Genomic DNA, 13,827 nt, shown 5'->3' on the forward strand with positions numbered 1-13,827 from the left:
TGACAACACACCACAGTCAGTGCCTGCCTTGGCTGCACAGGTTGCCTCAAAGGCACCAAAAAGGCAACAATGTTTCTAATTTTCTCATTTAAAACAAGGTTCCCCTCAAATCCCAGAGCATTCCTTCACATTCTGCAACTGATCCCTTGCACATCACTGCATTAGGGGTAAGATGAACTGCATCCAGCACTGCACTAAAGCCATTAGATGCTATTTTAATCACCTGGAATTTTGACTTGTCATCTTCAAAAGGTGGATTATTTTCTTGCTCTTTCCTTAAAAATACACTGGTTCCTCTGTGTTGTTCCTCTGAGTCCTGGAAAAGGAGATACTAGGTAGTGAAATGAATGAGACTTGGTGCTGTTTGGGATATTTCAAAGCATCACACAGCAGGACAATGCAGCTCAGATCAGAACAGCCTTTTGCAGGCAGAGCCTTGCACAGGCAGAGCCTTGTTCAGTGTGTTTATGCAAATACAAAGAGACAACAGAGTTGTACACTGAGGCAAACACTACAGACCATGGCAGCAACAAGGGTAGCAGGAGTTAGATTTAATCTAATTCTGACCATAATAAAAAAAAAAATATTATTTAAAAGATATTTTAGGACAAACTGATGGAAATTCCCAAATCTGTTATTTGGGAATTCTTCTCTTCAAATATCAACAAAAACCTTCAAAAGAACTAAAAGTCTAAAAGAACAAAACCACACAAAGCTCCAAAGTTCACAGTATTTTACATTTTTGATCATGCAAGTTTTATGTCCAATTTTTGTTCATGGACAAGTTGCTTGTCTTTTTATTTCACCCTTAGCTCCAGCATGATTAAATACTGTGCAAACAATTCCTTTTACTCCTAATTGTATGCTGTAATCAACAAATAGTAACCAGGAACTGCATGTGTGTCACCACCTGATTCAGTCTCCTGTCTAGAGATAAAAGACTAAAATTAGATCCATTACAGGAAGAGGTGAGTCTGTACTGGCTACATTTGATCAGGAAAAATCCTGCAAGACTCCTGCCAAACTAACTCCTGGGTCATCTGGGTGCAAACAGAAATGACAGCCCTCACTGGTTTTTCTTTTTTAATCAGAGTAAGTAGAAGGTGATAGCTGTGGCCTAGTAATGTTCAAGGGCTTTGGATCAGAAGTGGGTCAGTTATGGCAGGGACTACACAAACCCACCCAGGACTCGTGCAGGCAGGAATTCCTTTCACACATGGAGCACAAAAGTTACTTACTGTGCTTTCCAGCAGACTGGTGGCTGACTGGTCACTGAAGTTCTCCTGGGAGGCAGGGGATGAGGGAGTGTCCTCCTGCACCTGGGTGCAGGCAGCATCTGAAACAGCTGCTTCATCTGAAATGGTTTTGTTCTGAAGATTGCCACTGCTTTCTTCCATTTTTTTGGTCTCACAGTCACCAACAGAATCAAACTGAGCAGCTCTGAGAGCAGCAGACAACACTTGGACCTGAGCTGTATAACACAAACAACAACTATTTAGTCTCCCTTCTGCATTTAAAAGCATTAAACTTATAATTAACTCATCTGAAAAAAGAAGCCCCGTATGAGCTGCACAGAAATGGTGTGTTCACAAACATTTGCTCTTGGAAGAAAAAGGCCTCTTACTCTGGAGCACTCAAGAGACTTGGTGAAACAAGAAACTGAGTTGACTATGGATGACAAAAGATGGATTTGGTCCAGGAAACACCCTCAGACTCCACTACCAGGCCATTATCACTTCAATGTGTTCCACAATGGGCCTGTATTGGGTGGCTGTGGAGGGATAACTTGGAACTAGGGCCATTCTCAGCCAAGAATTAGATGAATTCAGCTGATCACAGGCAGCACTGTCACTAAAACCACAGTACCTACAGTATTTGGAACCTGTTAAAACTGTCTTTAACAAGCTCTTGTCTCTTTAACAACCCTTTTGTAGTTAGATCAATTTATTTCTCATGCCAACAGAAGGCAGGAACACTTCTCCAGCTGTTCTAGAAATAACTCAGGTCTTATGAAAAAGGCTGTTGCATAACTTTCTACTGTAATTTACTGCTCAAGGAAGGCTCATCACCCTGTGAACACCAAGTCAATTAAAAAGCAGTCAGGGGTTTTGTAAAGGCCAGGAGAAAACCCGCTCAGAGAAAACACGATTTTACTACTACAGAGTCTCACCTTGAACATCTGGATCATCTATGTGCTCTTGTAAGCTTTCTAGAACCTTTTTTATTTCACTACTAGCAACACAGTTATTGCATGGCATGGAACAGCTCTCGTTGTGCTTCTCAGTCTTGAACTGGAACAGCTCCAGCTCCCGAGTGATGTCAGGCAGAGGAGGGCGCCAGTACAGGAACGTGTTGAACACGTCCTCACCAGACCTCGAGGGCATTCCAGGGATACTGCTGTCCTTGGTCACCTCAGGGACACCAGCACCAGCTCTGGCACCCTGAGACAGGCAAGACACATCTTCTCCAGGACTGGCACAACAATCTGAACCTTCTTCCCGTGTGTCTTTATGCAGGTTCTCAGAGAGCTTTGTGTTCACCTCTGCTGAAATCTCCTCAGTTGGTGCTTCTGGTTTGATTTCCATTGGTTGTTCTGAGCTGGTAACAGACACACACACTTACTGAAATACTCTGTAACAGCAGGTTTTCAGTAAAATAATTCATAAAAGACACCAGCAACAACAGAAGCTTTTCTCTACAGAAAGACAGAATTTATGCTACCACTATGCTTTACTGCACCAGTTTTCCCTTTACCCTCTGGTGAAGGCAAAGTGAATTTTTCAATAAACTGGCTACACTCAAATGTGTGATCTCACTTCTTTTCTAGAACTATATTCTCAAGCTGAGATCTTTAGCCTTGACAAGCAACAAAACCAATTAAGTTCTTTTAATCCCTTCCATTACACCACCCCTTTTCCCACGATTTACCTGGACAATGCAGCATTTGCACTGGAGGACATTAAAGTGACATTGTTGCTTGGCTGACAGGAATTGGAATTCACATCTTGTGCTGGTGGTCGGATACTCAGTGTCCCATCTTCTCGAATGTAAAGCCCAGCACTTGAAGGGTTTGCAAAGGTAGAAATAAATGGGCCAAGAGACTGAAAAGCAGCCTGACGAACCTGGGGGGGTGCAAGAACAGTCAGGCTTCATCAGCTCCCACAGAGTTGAAAAATGAAAATCTGCTGCAATTTTTTAGGAAGAACCAATTGGTTCTTACTGTAACAGCTTCATTTAATACAAAATACAACCAAGTACCAAATAAGTGCCACCTAAGCAAAGGGTGTTAGAATATCAATCATGTAGCTACAATCACTGTACAGAAATCTTTTTAAAGTTACAAATTTGAAGGACATCCCTGTCTACTTCAATGTATTTAACACAAGCAACCTTCTCTCAGAAATGTATTTACAGTTAGAATTTCTATCAACAGGGTTCTTTAAAAGTAATGAGAGAGGAAAAATAAGATCTATCTTAATAGAAAAGATTAGATTTTAGTACATTAGACTCCAATCTCAGCAAATGTTCCTCAGGGCACTTCCAGAGCACACTTCTGACTTGCCCATTCTTTCCCAGGATGTGTCTGGGAAGATGCACCAATTCCAGGGTGAGTTACTCACCCATCTGCAGGTGTCACTGATGAGGCTGATGAACAGGGGGGACAGTTTGCTCCTGCGAACCTCTGGGGACGTGGTGTAGGACACTGCCATGAAGCACTCAGCACAGGCTTTCCTCATCCCCCAGACACTGTCAGAACAGAGCTCAAAGAACTTGGGAATCTGCCAAAAATAAGCAAACCCAAGACTAATTAAAGGCTAAAGACAGTCTGCAGCAATATCATGGTGTTTGTCTGAAAACTGGACACAAACACAACTTGAGAGAACAAAGTGAAGAACAGAAGAAAGAGGGACAGGTTAAATACATATACTAATTGAAGGAATTGGGAAAAAACCCTAGCTCTCTCCCATTTAATCCACTAGGATTTTATGTATAATTATATCTAATAAGGAAGAATAGAAAATTATTAATGGTCTATTTTTCCTGAAATCATGACTTGATTGATTATCTAGTTCTGGGAAAAAAAAGAGTGAGTCAGTAATTCTAAAGTGTGTATATATGTATATAAAAATATATATATTTGCTGACAATTACATTTTTAAACATGTTTTGCAAAACAAGAACTTTGCATTTCTCTTCATTCCCAGTTTTGCTATATAATTGCAACCAAGGCCTTAACCTAATCAATTAAAAAAAAGCATGCATGTTAAATAATTTATAGACAAGACAATAAAAGAGCACATTATTAAACTTTTTGAACTGAGAAATACAGGTCTTGTAAATTGATTTGGTTTTACATACCAGCAGTCTTTCTGTGGCTTCTTGCCCAACCGCATTACAAATGTCACCAAAATTAGCTGCACAAATCTAAGAAATAAAAAAGCCATTAATAACACTGTGTCTCTTTCAAGGGCATTAGTTTTATTATCATCAACTTCCCCATGGATTATTTATCCCACAAAACAACTGCACGTGTTTGGACTATTCAAATTTCAGCCCTGTAACTACAGTGTGTAACATTAACTCATCCCAAACAAAGACTTGTTCCACGCAGTGTCCACACACCACATGCCTTGGAAATCAATAGTGACAAAGGTTTCTGCATGAAGAGCATCATCCACCTCAGTAACCACAGAAGGGACAATAAGCCTGCTTGAAAGTTTAAATTACTTTGAGCAGCAGCTGTCAAACCCAAAGCAGGGTAACACATGATACCAGGGTCAGGACTTAGGTGTACTGACAGAACTATCCTGGCTCAAGGTGGCTTAAGTACTTTGCTGAGGCAAAGTTTAATCAAGGGCTCAAGTTAGTGCCATTTCCAGGCCATTAGAGAAGCTATAATTAAGGCAAAAGGGACATCCCCTCATGCTCTAAAAAGATGTTGCCAAAACCTGAAATCAATTAAGATAGGACTGTGTTAATACTCATTTTATTCACTTTATGTGCTTATTTACAAGGCTATAATGCAGCTCAAATTCCAACAAATGCAGCTTATGTTACAGACCAAGCTGCAGCTCTGCGTGACCCTTAAAACTACTCAAATATTTTAAGACTTCTTATGCTACAAGTTTCCTTTTGTACTCAAACATGAATTAAAGTATTACACTTCTGGGATTTCTCCTTTCAATAGCAACAGATTTAAAAAAAAAAAATTAAAGGAAGGATGTCTCAAATGTCTGTTATTTCTGAATTTCTGGTTTAAATGAGATGGTAGAGATGAGGTAATTTGTTTGCATCCTATAACCACTCACAGCAGCTTAAAAAAAAAAGTTGTGCAAAACTATTAAATGTGCAAGACCAGTTTAACTGCTGGACCAAAGCTATTCACCAAGGTCTGTTATCCATTTCTTTACTGCACCACAGAAGCTATAACCGTGCCAATAAATAAAAACTGCTCTTCCAGATGCTTTCAGAGTTCATCAGCTAAAGTAATGACTAAATTATTTAGGAAGGGATTTGAACAGCAACATGCAACTTTCATTTTTAGGTAGCTTAAGAGTTGGAAACACACCAACCTTTCGGACTTGAAACAATTTGCCATCACTGCACAGTTCACAGAAACGAGGAAGCAGCATGTGCTCAACTGTTGCTCTGCTCAACATAGAGGCCATTTTACAGATTATCTGAAAACCAGGAAAGGGACGTGAGGAAGGAGAAGAAAATTATAAAGCTTGTACACACAGCCAAATATTCCTCCAAAAAATTACCTCAGAGAGCAAGACAGCAAAAGTCAGATAGATTTAACTGCTACGTATTATTCATGTTTTCATACACCTGCTTCATGTGAAAGACAATTATGGTTTTTATTTTAAATCATTCTATGCCACTGTGCCTCAACACAACATTTCTGCATGTAATTCATTGTCTTTTATCTCGTTAGACTTCCATTAATGTATTTGTTTTCAAGGTGTTGACAATGGGGCATACACTGGGATTTTGTACAGAGAAGACAAAAATCCCACTGCACTTATAAAACCCACAATTTTAAGCACATTAGAAATATCTCATACTTCAGCATGCAAGGAAGACATTGGGCTTTAGCAGGATTGTTCAGATACTTAAAAATGTGCATAGTCCCAGCTCTTTATAGGCTCAGACACCAAAATAAAACACAAGTTTGCCATACAACAGGAGAGAAAAGGGAGTGTAGGAAAAACTAGGTATATATGTGAGCTAATGCACACTGTACAGGACTGATCCTCAGGAATTTCAGGAGTTAACAGTGCACAGTTAAAGGAAGTTAGTAACATTTTCACCAGCATTACAAACCATGTTTCTGCTGTGAAAAATCAGGTGCTTTGGACTCTGTGTTTTCTTTCAGTTCTAAATTTCTGGGGTAAGTTTCTGTAATTCTTATATTTGTAACAGGAAAAAGCAAGGGGCTCCCATGTACCTTCCTACTCAGCTGCTCTGCCCACAGCAACAGGAGTTTAATGCTTACACAAGTGTTGTCAGATTAACAGTACTCATCTATTTTTATTTTTCAAAAGATGTCAGAGCTTTCTACCCCCATAAAAAATAAGCTTTATTCCTTTCTAAGAATAAATGTTTGCCTTTTTAACAGAATGCTTAATAAGAACGAAGGAAAACACCATTCAAGGACTTTTCTACAAATTTTCCAACTCCTAAAAGGCATCTGGTGCTCAGATGTCATCCTGGAAAACTGCCTAAGCAATTCCCAACTCCCAAACAAGGAAGAGGAAAATCTAGCTGGTAAAATATTTTGCAGGTCAAGTGTCAGATATCCATGCTGAAATGTAATTACACACCAGCACTTTTCTGTGGAGTCAACTGATTTCCATAAAGTCACCAGGCAATGTTTTTTTCATAACACTTCAGAACTCAGAGAGGTCATCACTGACACATCTACAGCATTACTGTGAAACCTGGGGGAGCAAATGCAAAGAAGCTGCTGGGGAATAAAACAATCTTAAGAAGAATTAAAACAAGGTTGCCAAGGAGCAATTGTATTTTCAAGTTATTCAGGTACCATTTTGACATTATTTAGAATCCTGATGTATAAAAGTGGTCTCTCTGTATTTTCAAGAATTCAGAACAAAAATTAAAGAGTTGTGGTGTTAAACTAAAAACCCAAATACCTTAAAGAATAAACATAAAAAGTTTGATTGCTTATTTAATGGCAGTATTATTCCTGGACCTCATCTTAATTACCATTATAATTTAATGTTATAAACTTACATTCACAGCCTCCACCTTGTACTCATCATCACTGTCAGGGGCAGAGAGGTCCAGCAGGATGGGACACACCTTGTTTTCAATGTCACTTTGAGCCACAAGGTCCTGTTCCAGCAGGATCAGCAGTGCCTCCTGACCTGCCTTTCTGACCTGTACACAGGAACAACAAAACCAGTTTGTCACTGTAAAACCAACATTTACTGACACAAGAACCACAAAACCCCACATTTTTTCAATGAACACACAGGTACAAGTTAAAAAAACAACAAAGCAGACCCAGAAAAAACTTCTCAGTTTTATGACTACGAGGAATTAGTAATAAAGACTACAGTTTAATATAACCATTAGATGACATTTCATCATATTCTGATGAGAAGCCAGAAGATGAAGCATAAAGCAGGATTTGCAAGTTATGACTCCTGTAACAGACCCCATCCCTGTGCTGCTGAGCCAATGCTATAAGTTTCCCATTATCTGCCAAGGAAAGTATTTTAAAAAAAAATAAATAAATCAGACCTCACAGAAAAATGTGCTGACACCAGTAAACAGAGCACTGCATCAAAGCCAGGTGTCAACCAGCATGGAATTTCCTGTTATCTCTTTCCCATGCCTCCAATGCACTGAACCACACAGAATTTTCCAACAACTCAACTCATGTTGTCTGCTTTTCCTACCTGATTGTTAACATCTGTGAGGTATCTCACTACTATGGGCATAAGGTATTCAAAAAATGCTGTTGGGAAATTTGGTCTGCTTTCCTGCAGGAAAATGGCAATGGGAGGGATCTGTTCCATCAGCTCTGTACGTACAGTTGGCTCTAGAAATAAAAGGCAAAACTACATTAGTAAGTATGAAATTAAGATCAGGTACCTTAAGGAAAAAGTAGCATTTTTCTTTTTGTTTTTGCAATAGAGGAAAATGAAAATAATCAAAATATAGAAAGGGCATCACAGATTGCCTGTTCAAGGAAAACTAAGTAAAATGGAATAGCCTTACATACATCATCACAGTTCAGAGACTTGGCATTAGTTCCCAAAGAAATCAGATAAAATGAGAGCACTAGCTGGAAAACCCAGTCACCACAAATGCATGCACATGAGGTATTGAAACACCCAGCTGCTCTGTGCCACCTACACCACACAGTCAGATGTAATAAACTTCTTGAAAAATATCACTTCAGGTCCTATTCTAAGTAAGAACCTTTCATTTAACATCTTATCTACCACAAAACATACTTCAAAAGCAGAGAAAAACTGATCTTGTTTTCACTGACAGACATTGCTGTTGGATGATTTAGTTTCCTTAGTTCACTCTTTGCCTCTCAGAACTGAATGTCAGTACTTTCTATATTGCAGTTTGTGTAAAATACACTACAAAAATTAAAAAAAACCAAGCAAAACAAAGCTTTCAAACCTGCATCTTCAGAGAGCCTGACCACTATTTCCATTACAGTCAGGAAGTCTTCTTCATTGTTACTGAAATCTCGAAAGACATCCAGAAGACCTCTGGCAATAATTTGCCTGTGGAGTGAACAACATTAATTGCCATAATATCCAGCCAAAAACACGTAGATGGGACACAAGGGGAACTTATCCAGTGTAAATGGGCACCTTAAAAGGGCCTCTGACCATTCTACATCCCAACCAAAGCAAGATGGAATCAAGAGAACTTATTCAGATAATCAAGAATGAAAACCTCTTTTCATGGAAATGTTATACAAAAGTTATTCAAATAGAAATAATAATATGCACATGTTTGGGAGATTAATAAAAGACACAGTGACACCTTAACATCCTCAGTGCACTCATTTATCACCAGGTGTGGCTGTTGCACCCTTACCTGTTGAAGACATTATCACTGAAGGCATATTTTTCTAGACGAGCCAGTGGAGTTAAGTTATCCTGTCCAGGGATATCCAGGAATGCTGTTATCCTCATGCTATCACAGTCTGGCCCATAATCTTCAAATCCAACTTGAAAGACAAAAAAAGTAACAGACAAAAAAAAAACAAAAACCAAGAGTCAGCAAGAGATGTTACAGTGGAATACATGATAGCAATAACTATTTCCTCAAGAGTCTTTGAACATCACTGCAAACAGCTTTCCAAAACCAAAAAATCTTAAATTGTATCTAATGAAGCCGAGTGCAACACTTGCACATAGCCCTGTACATTCAAGCTTTGATATTTAATTCAACTGTCAAAATCCTTGGCTTTAAACACACTTGACTTTGCCCTTTGAGTGCAGTAACCATTTCAAGTTAAGAGGGCTCAGCTCACACAATTGCCACAAACTGACCCACAAATTCAAAGGGAAAATAAGTCCCATTAAAAGGAACTGAAATTTTAACAGTTGTAGCAACTCTCAAACTGTATTGCTTTAAAACAGCAAATTCTTATGTCTTTTTCCAACTTCCCAGGGGACATTTTTCTCACTGTAGTTACTGAGTTGTACATATTTAAATCAGACCAGGAGCTTTGGGAAAAACTTCACCCTCACCATAGTTGGGAATATGCTGGGAGCTTCCTGCTGCAGATCCACCAACTACAGACTTTTCCACATAAGCATACTCTGTTCTAAACCTTTTTTGTATTTGTAGCTTTAGACTTTTACCCAAGTATTAAATTTGCCTCACTAAGTCCAAGAGTCACCTAATCCAGTAACAAATACAGATTACAGGCAGAAGGTAAAACTGTGAGAAGGAAATGGAATGGGATAACTTTGCTGTCAGACTTATTTTAATCCTTCATCCTTAAAACAGAGACAGTGAAATAACATGCTGGCATCACACCAGTGCTCTCATTTCAGCCATGGATACAGGAACATGTACAGCAACCAACTCCATGGAAAGAGTGGCACTGGAGTAGCAGATATTCCTGCTCTGGGTTCACAGTTGTCCCAACCAAGCCCTCCTAGAACTATGCACACTTCTTTCACACAAACAGAGCAACTGTGATCATACTTAAATCAATGCAAATTGTGACAACACAGCTTCTCACATGCATGAAGTATTGCAAACCAGCACATGTGCTGAGAGTGACAACCACTGAAGACAACAAGCCAAATTCTTTGGCTCTAAACTACAGTAATACCCATTATAAATCACTTTTATTGTTAAAAAAATCCTCTATTTTTCCAACAGAAAAATTCTTATTTCATATATAAAACTCTCCAACTATTTGAGTCAAAACATCCTCAGAAATAAGGCTCATTTAGAGAGGAAATTATCTGAACATACTTGGAGTAAAATGTTATACCTGGGTCCTCAGGGGGGAAAAAAATAAAAATCAGATTGGTTTAAGGTCTCCACAGAACCCAGGTGAGTTAAAGACCAGAGCAATTCCAAATTCTGCTGCTCGTGCAGACAACGTGCTCAACAAGCTCAGTGGGGTTCAAACAGCAGAAAACTGTGGGCTTAGAATAAGTGTTCAAATCCCAAATGTTCACACAGGCACTACAAGTGAACCCACAGCTACATGACCAGAAACAGCTGCTAATTATTCATGGCTTTGTATGGTGATGATGTATTGCACTGACATCCTTATTTCCACCCCACTGCTCCTTAAAGAAGGATCTCTCGGGTTCAAAACATTTCTGTGCACCAGTGGAAACAATTTGCAGTGCACGGATCCGTCTGGGATCGATCTGCTCCAGGACTTCCCCAATCACAGCACCTCAACATCCAGATTTGCTGCTTCAAAAGAAACCTCTGTGACAGCTCAGGGGAAGTTACACAGTGTCTGTGGGATCGCAGATTTCCTTTCTGAGGTTGCAACAAACCCTCCACATCCACACCCGATTCTCACCATCCCTATAGCTACAGTTATAACAAATGTATTTTAAAACGTACACAGACTGAACACTCACTAGCTAATTTTTGAGCCTAGTCACCTGCTATACAAAGAAAGATTTATTAGGGCTCAAGAAAACAATTAGGAGCAATATACTTGTCATTAACTCCACCTGGCTCCCACCTGTCCCCAATGTGAAACACTTTAAAATGAAGGCTTTTATTAGTTCACTTCAAATATTTCAGAATTTCTACCAATTCAAATGACAATGAAATAAATCCCAATTCTAACTTTGACTACTATACCACACCTGGGACTAGTTTTGTAAACATAATGAACATGTTTAATTTAACTACGTGAAGTAGCTCTATTATTCATTTAAATTACCTAAGCACATACCAGTGCTTCCAAGGGTAGAGAGAAAACAGAGCACTGTTACTTATGCTCAAGATGGAGAGTTAAATACCTGAAATTTTTTCCACACACTCTCACTACACACAAGTAAGGAATAATCATGGCAGAATCCATTTTGTCTTCTCTCAGGAATTTTTTCCTTTTCCATAAAAAAAAAAAGCCATAGGTACTTACAGGTTTCAGAATACACCAGAGTACTATGAAGTAAATCACAAATAATGAACTAGCATTTCCTGTCTAACGTTCTTTCACAGGTAAATCTAACATTGTTTCTTTTCCACTTAACTATATTGAACAAGTAAGCTTGAAATCTGTCCACCACTGAGGAGGAATAAATGTGCCAGTATCCAGAGCTGAACTCTGTTCACTGTGTCTCACTTTGCCCCAGACTCAAAAGCTGCTTAGAGCCTGTAAGAAACTCAGGGTCACAGGATCTAAGGGTGCAACCCGATGTCATCTCCCAGTGCCACTGTTCACATTTCACAACACAAACCAGTAAATACCAGTGCAGAGTGCAACGATTTAATGAGCTCAAGGAGGTCATTTTCCCTCCTGGTGTTTGTAGAAGGAAAAACAAATTCTTTAAATACTTTCTTTTTAAATGATCAAAGGGCATAAATAAGCTAATTATTTTTCCAGATGATCCATTATCTCATCTTAGAGAAAATAAGTTTCAAACTGCACTTGAATTTAGGCAGATTTTACTACAGCCTTTTGCTACATTCAGAGTGATCCTCCAGACTCTGTCTCAATCTTCAGTGTGCATGACACTTTCACCAATTTAGTTAAGAAAGTAAAATCACTGGAACTGGACTTTATTTCACTGAGGTTTCCCTAAAACACATCATGAACTCTTTGCTAATCTAAGTCACTGATTAGCACAACAACATCTCAGATGGGACCCCTGAACTCTGCTACAACACAGAGACAACAGCTTTTGATTCCATAATTCTAACTGCGTTACCAAATTAATGAACTTAATCAAAGAGTCTTTTAAATCATAAAATAAGACTTTAATAATGCTCTAAAAGGCACATTTATTTATATGCTCATGCTGAAAACGATAATTTCTCTTATTAATTACCACTTATGGCAAAAACTTCTTTATCTGGACATTTTTATTAACTGGAGTTTTGCCTTAGAAGCATCAGACTTTTTAATCAATTTACCAGACAAATGTGTCACAGTCTCAACAAAACAGCCAAAGACTGAGTACTAATACAGAACAAACACTTCTAGGGATGGGCACCCCTGGTCCAAGGCCAATACCCATAACAGAGCCACTACTAAGTTTGAATTTATTTCTGCTGTTTGCACTTTAAACCTCAAAGACTGAGAGCAACAACTAACAGAATGCCACAGAGCCACCTCCTCCCACAGAGGCAACGTCCCTGCACATCTTCCCAATGGAAGACTTGGGATCCCACTTGTATCCCAGCATTTCCCCTGGTGTTCTGAAGACCATCGTCTTAATAAATCTGTTACACGTTTTCAAGCACTGTTAAACAATAACGGTCTTGTGATAAACAAATACAGTTTCTCACAAGAAACACACACAGCTATCATTCTTCATTTCCTTTTAATAGAAAAGTCAATCCAGCATCCGAAGTGCCAATGAAACCACCCCACAAAGAGAGCTGCTTTCTAAAGCCGTACAAGTTGGTATCATTGTTAGTCAAGGCTTTATCTCCTTCAATCACAGCGCTTACCAAGCTGTGCTCAGGTCTGACAGGTGTCGGACTCTTCTGTAACACAGCCCTGGACTACACCGGCTTGGGATGGAGCTGTTCCCTGACCTGGGACCCTCGACAGGGTACTGAGCCCAAAACCACGGCTTTGTGCGACCCAACCGCAGCACACACGGCGATTGTTCCCTTTATCCCGAGGTGCACTCGCAGCACATCCCGGGGATGCAGAACAGCGGAACACGCGTCCTCAGCAGCCTCTACAGCCTTGGAAAGTCAATTCTCTAATTCCCACCGACCACAGGAGCCGGGCTGCTCCCCCGAGCCACCCGTGCGCCTTTCCAGGCTCATCGCGGAGCTGCCGGAGCCGCTCTTTACACCGAGCCCAGCGGCCCCTGGAACCAGCGGGGATGGTCCCAACGCCCTGTACACCTTCGCCTGCCAGAACTGCCTCAACATCCTCCCCTCGCCCTCACCTGGGTGGAAATGCGGAGAGGGAAAGAGAGCAGCAGGAGGACCCCGGGGCAGGAGCGGGGGCCTGAACGGGGAGCGGAAAATTAAAAAAAACAGTTACTCACAATCATCTAAGTCATCCTGCAAATCCACAAAATACAAAGGGATCCCTACAAACGAAAAACAGAAGAGAGATACCAGGGGGGTTGGTTTCGGAGGGACGGGGCAGCC

The 13,827-nt window shown here is 39.9% G+C and overlaps 1 protein-coding gene across 10 annotated transcripts in view; it reads right to left on the reverse strand.

Moving 5' to 3' along the window:
• LOC113948298 (serine/threonine-protein phosphatase 4 regulatory subunit 1-like) overlaps positions 1–13,827 on the reverse strand; it is a 33,544-nt gene that overhangs the window by 19,547 nt on the left and 170 nt on the right. For 8 of the 10 annotated variants that reach the window (XM_027645763.1, XM_027645764.1, XM_027645769.1 and 5 more), the window contains exons 2-13: positions 13,722–13,766; positions 9,094–9,226; positions 8,668–8,774; positions 7,929–8,071; positions 7,258–7,404; positions 5,574–5,681; positions 4,360–4,425; positions 3,621–3,779; positions 2,929–3,122; positions 2,171–2,598; positions 1,239–1,471; positions 224–316 (exon numbers count right to left, since the gene is read on the reverse strand). In XM_027645763.1, coding sequence (XP_027501564.1) covers positions 224–316; positions 1,239–1,471; positions 2,171–2,598; positions 2,929–3,122; positions 3,621–3,779; positions 4,360–4,425; positions 5,574–5,681; positions 7,258–7,404; positions 7,929–8,071; positions 8,668–8,774; positions 9,094–9,226; positions 13,722–13,766 — 1,856 coding nt within the window. Of the gene's footprint in view, positions 1–223; positions 317–1,238; positions 1,472–2,170; positions 2,599–2,928; positions 3,123–3,620; positions 3,780–4,359; positions 4,426–5,573; positions 5,682–7,257; positions 7,405–7,928; positions 8,072–8,667; positions 8,775–9,093; positions 9,227–13,167; positions 13,219–13,721; positions 13,767–13,827 lie in introns of those variants that run through there. The other 2 variants (XM_027645772.1, XM_027645771.1) reach the window with 2 other exon arrangements.

Source organism: Corapipo altera, unplaced genomic scaffold, assembly GCF_003945725.1.
Source record: "Corapipo altera isolate COAL_440 unplaced genomic scaffold, ASM394572v1 64, whole genome shotgun sequence".
NCBI lineage: Eukaryota > Metazoa > Chordata > Aves > Passeriformes > Pipridae > Corapipo > Corapipo altera.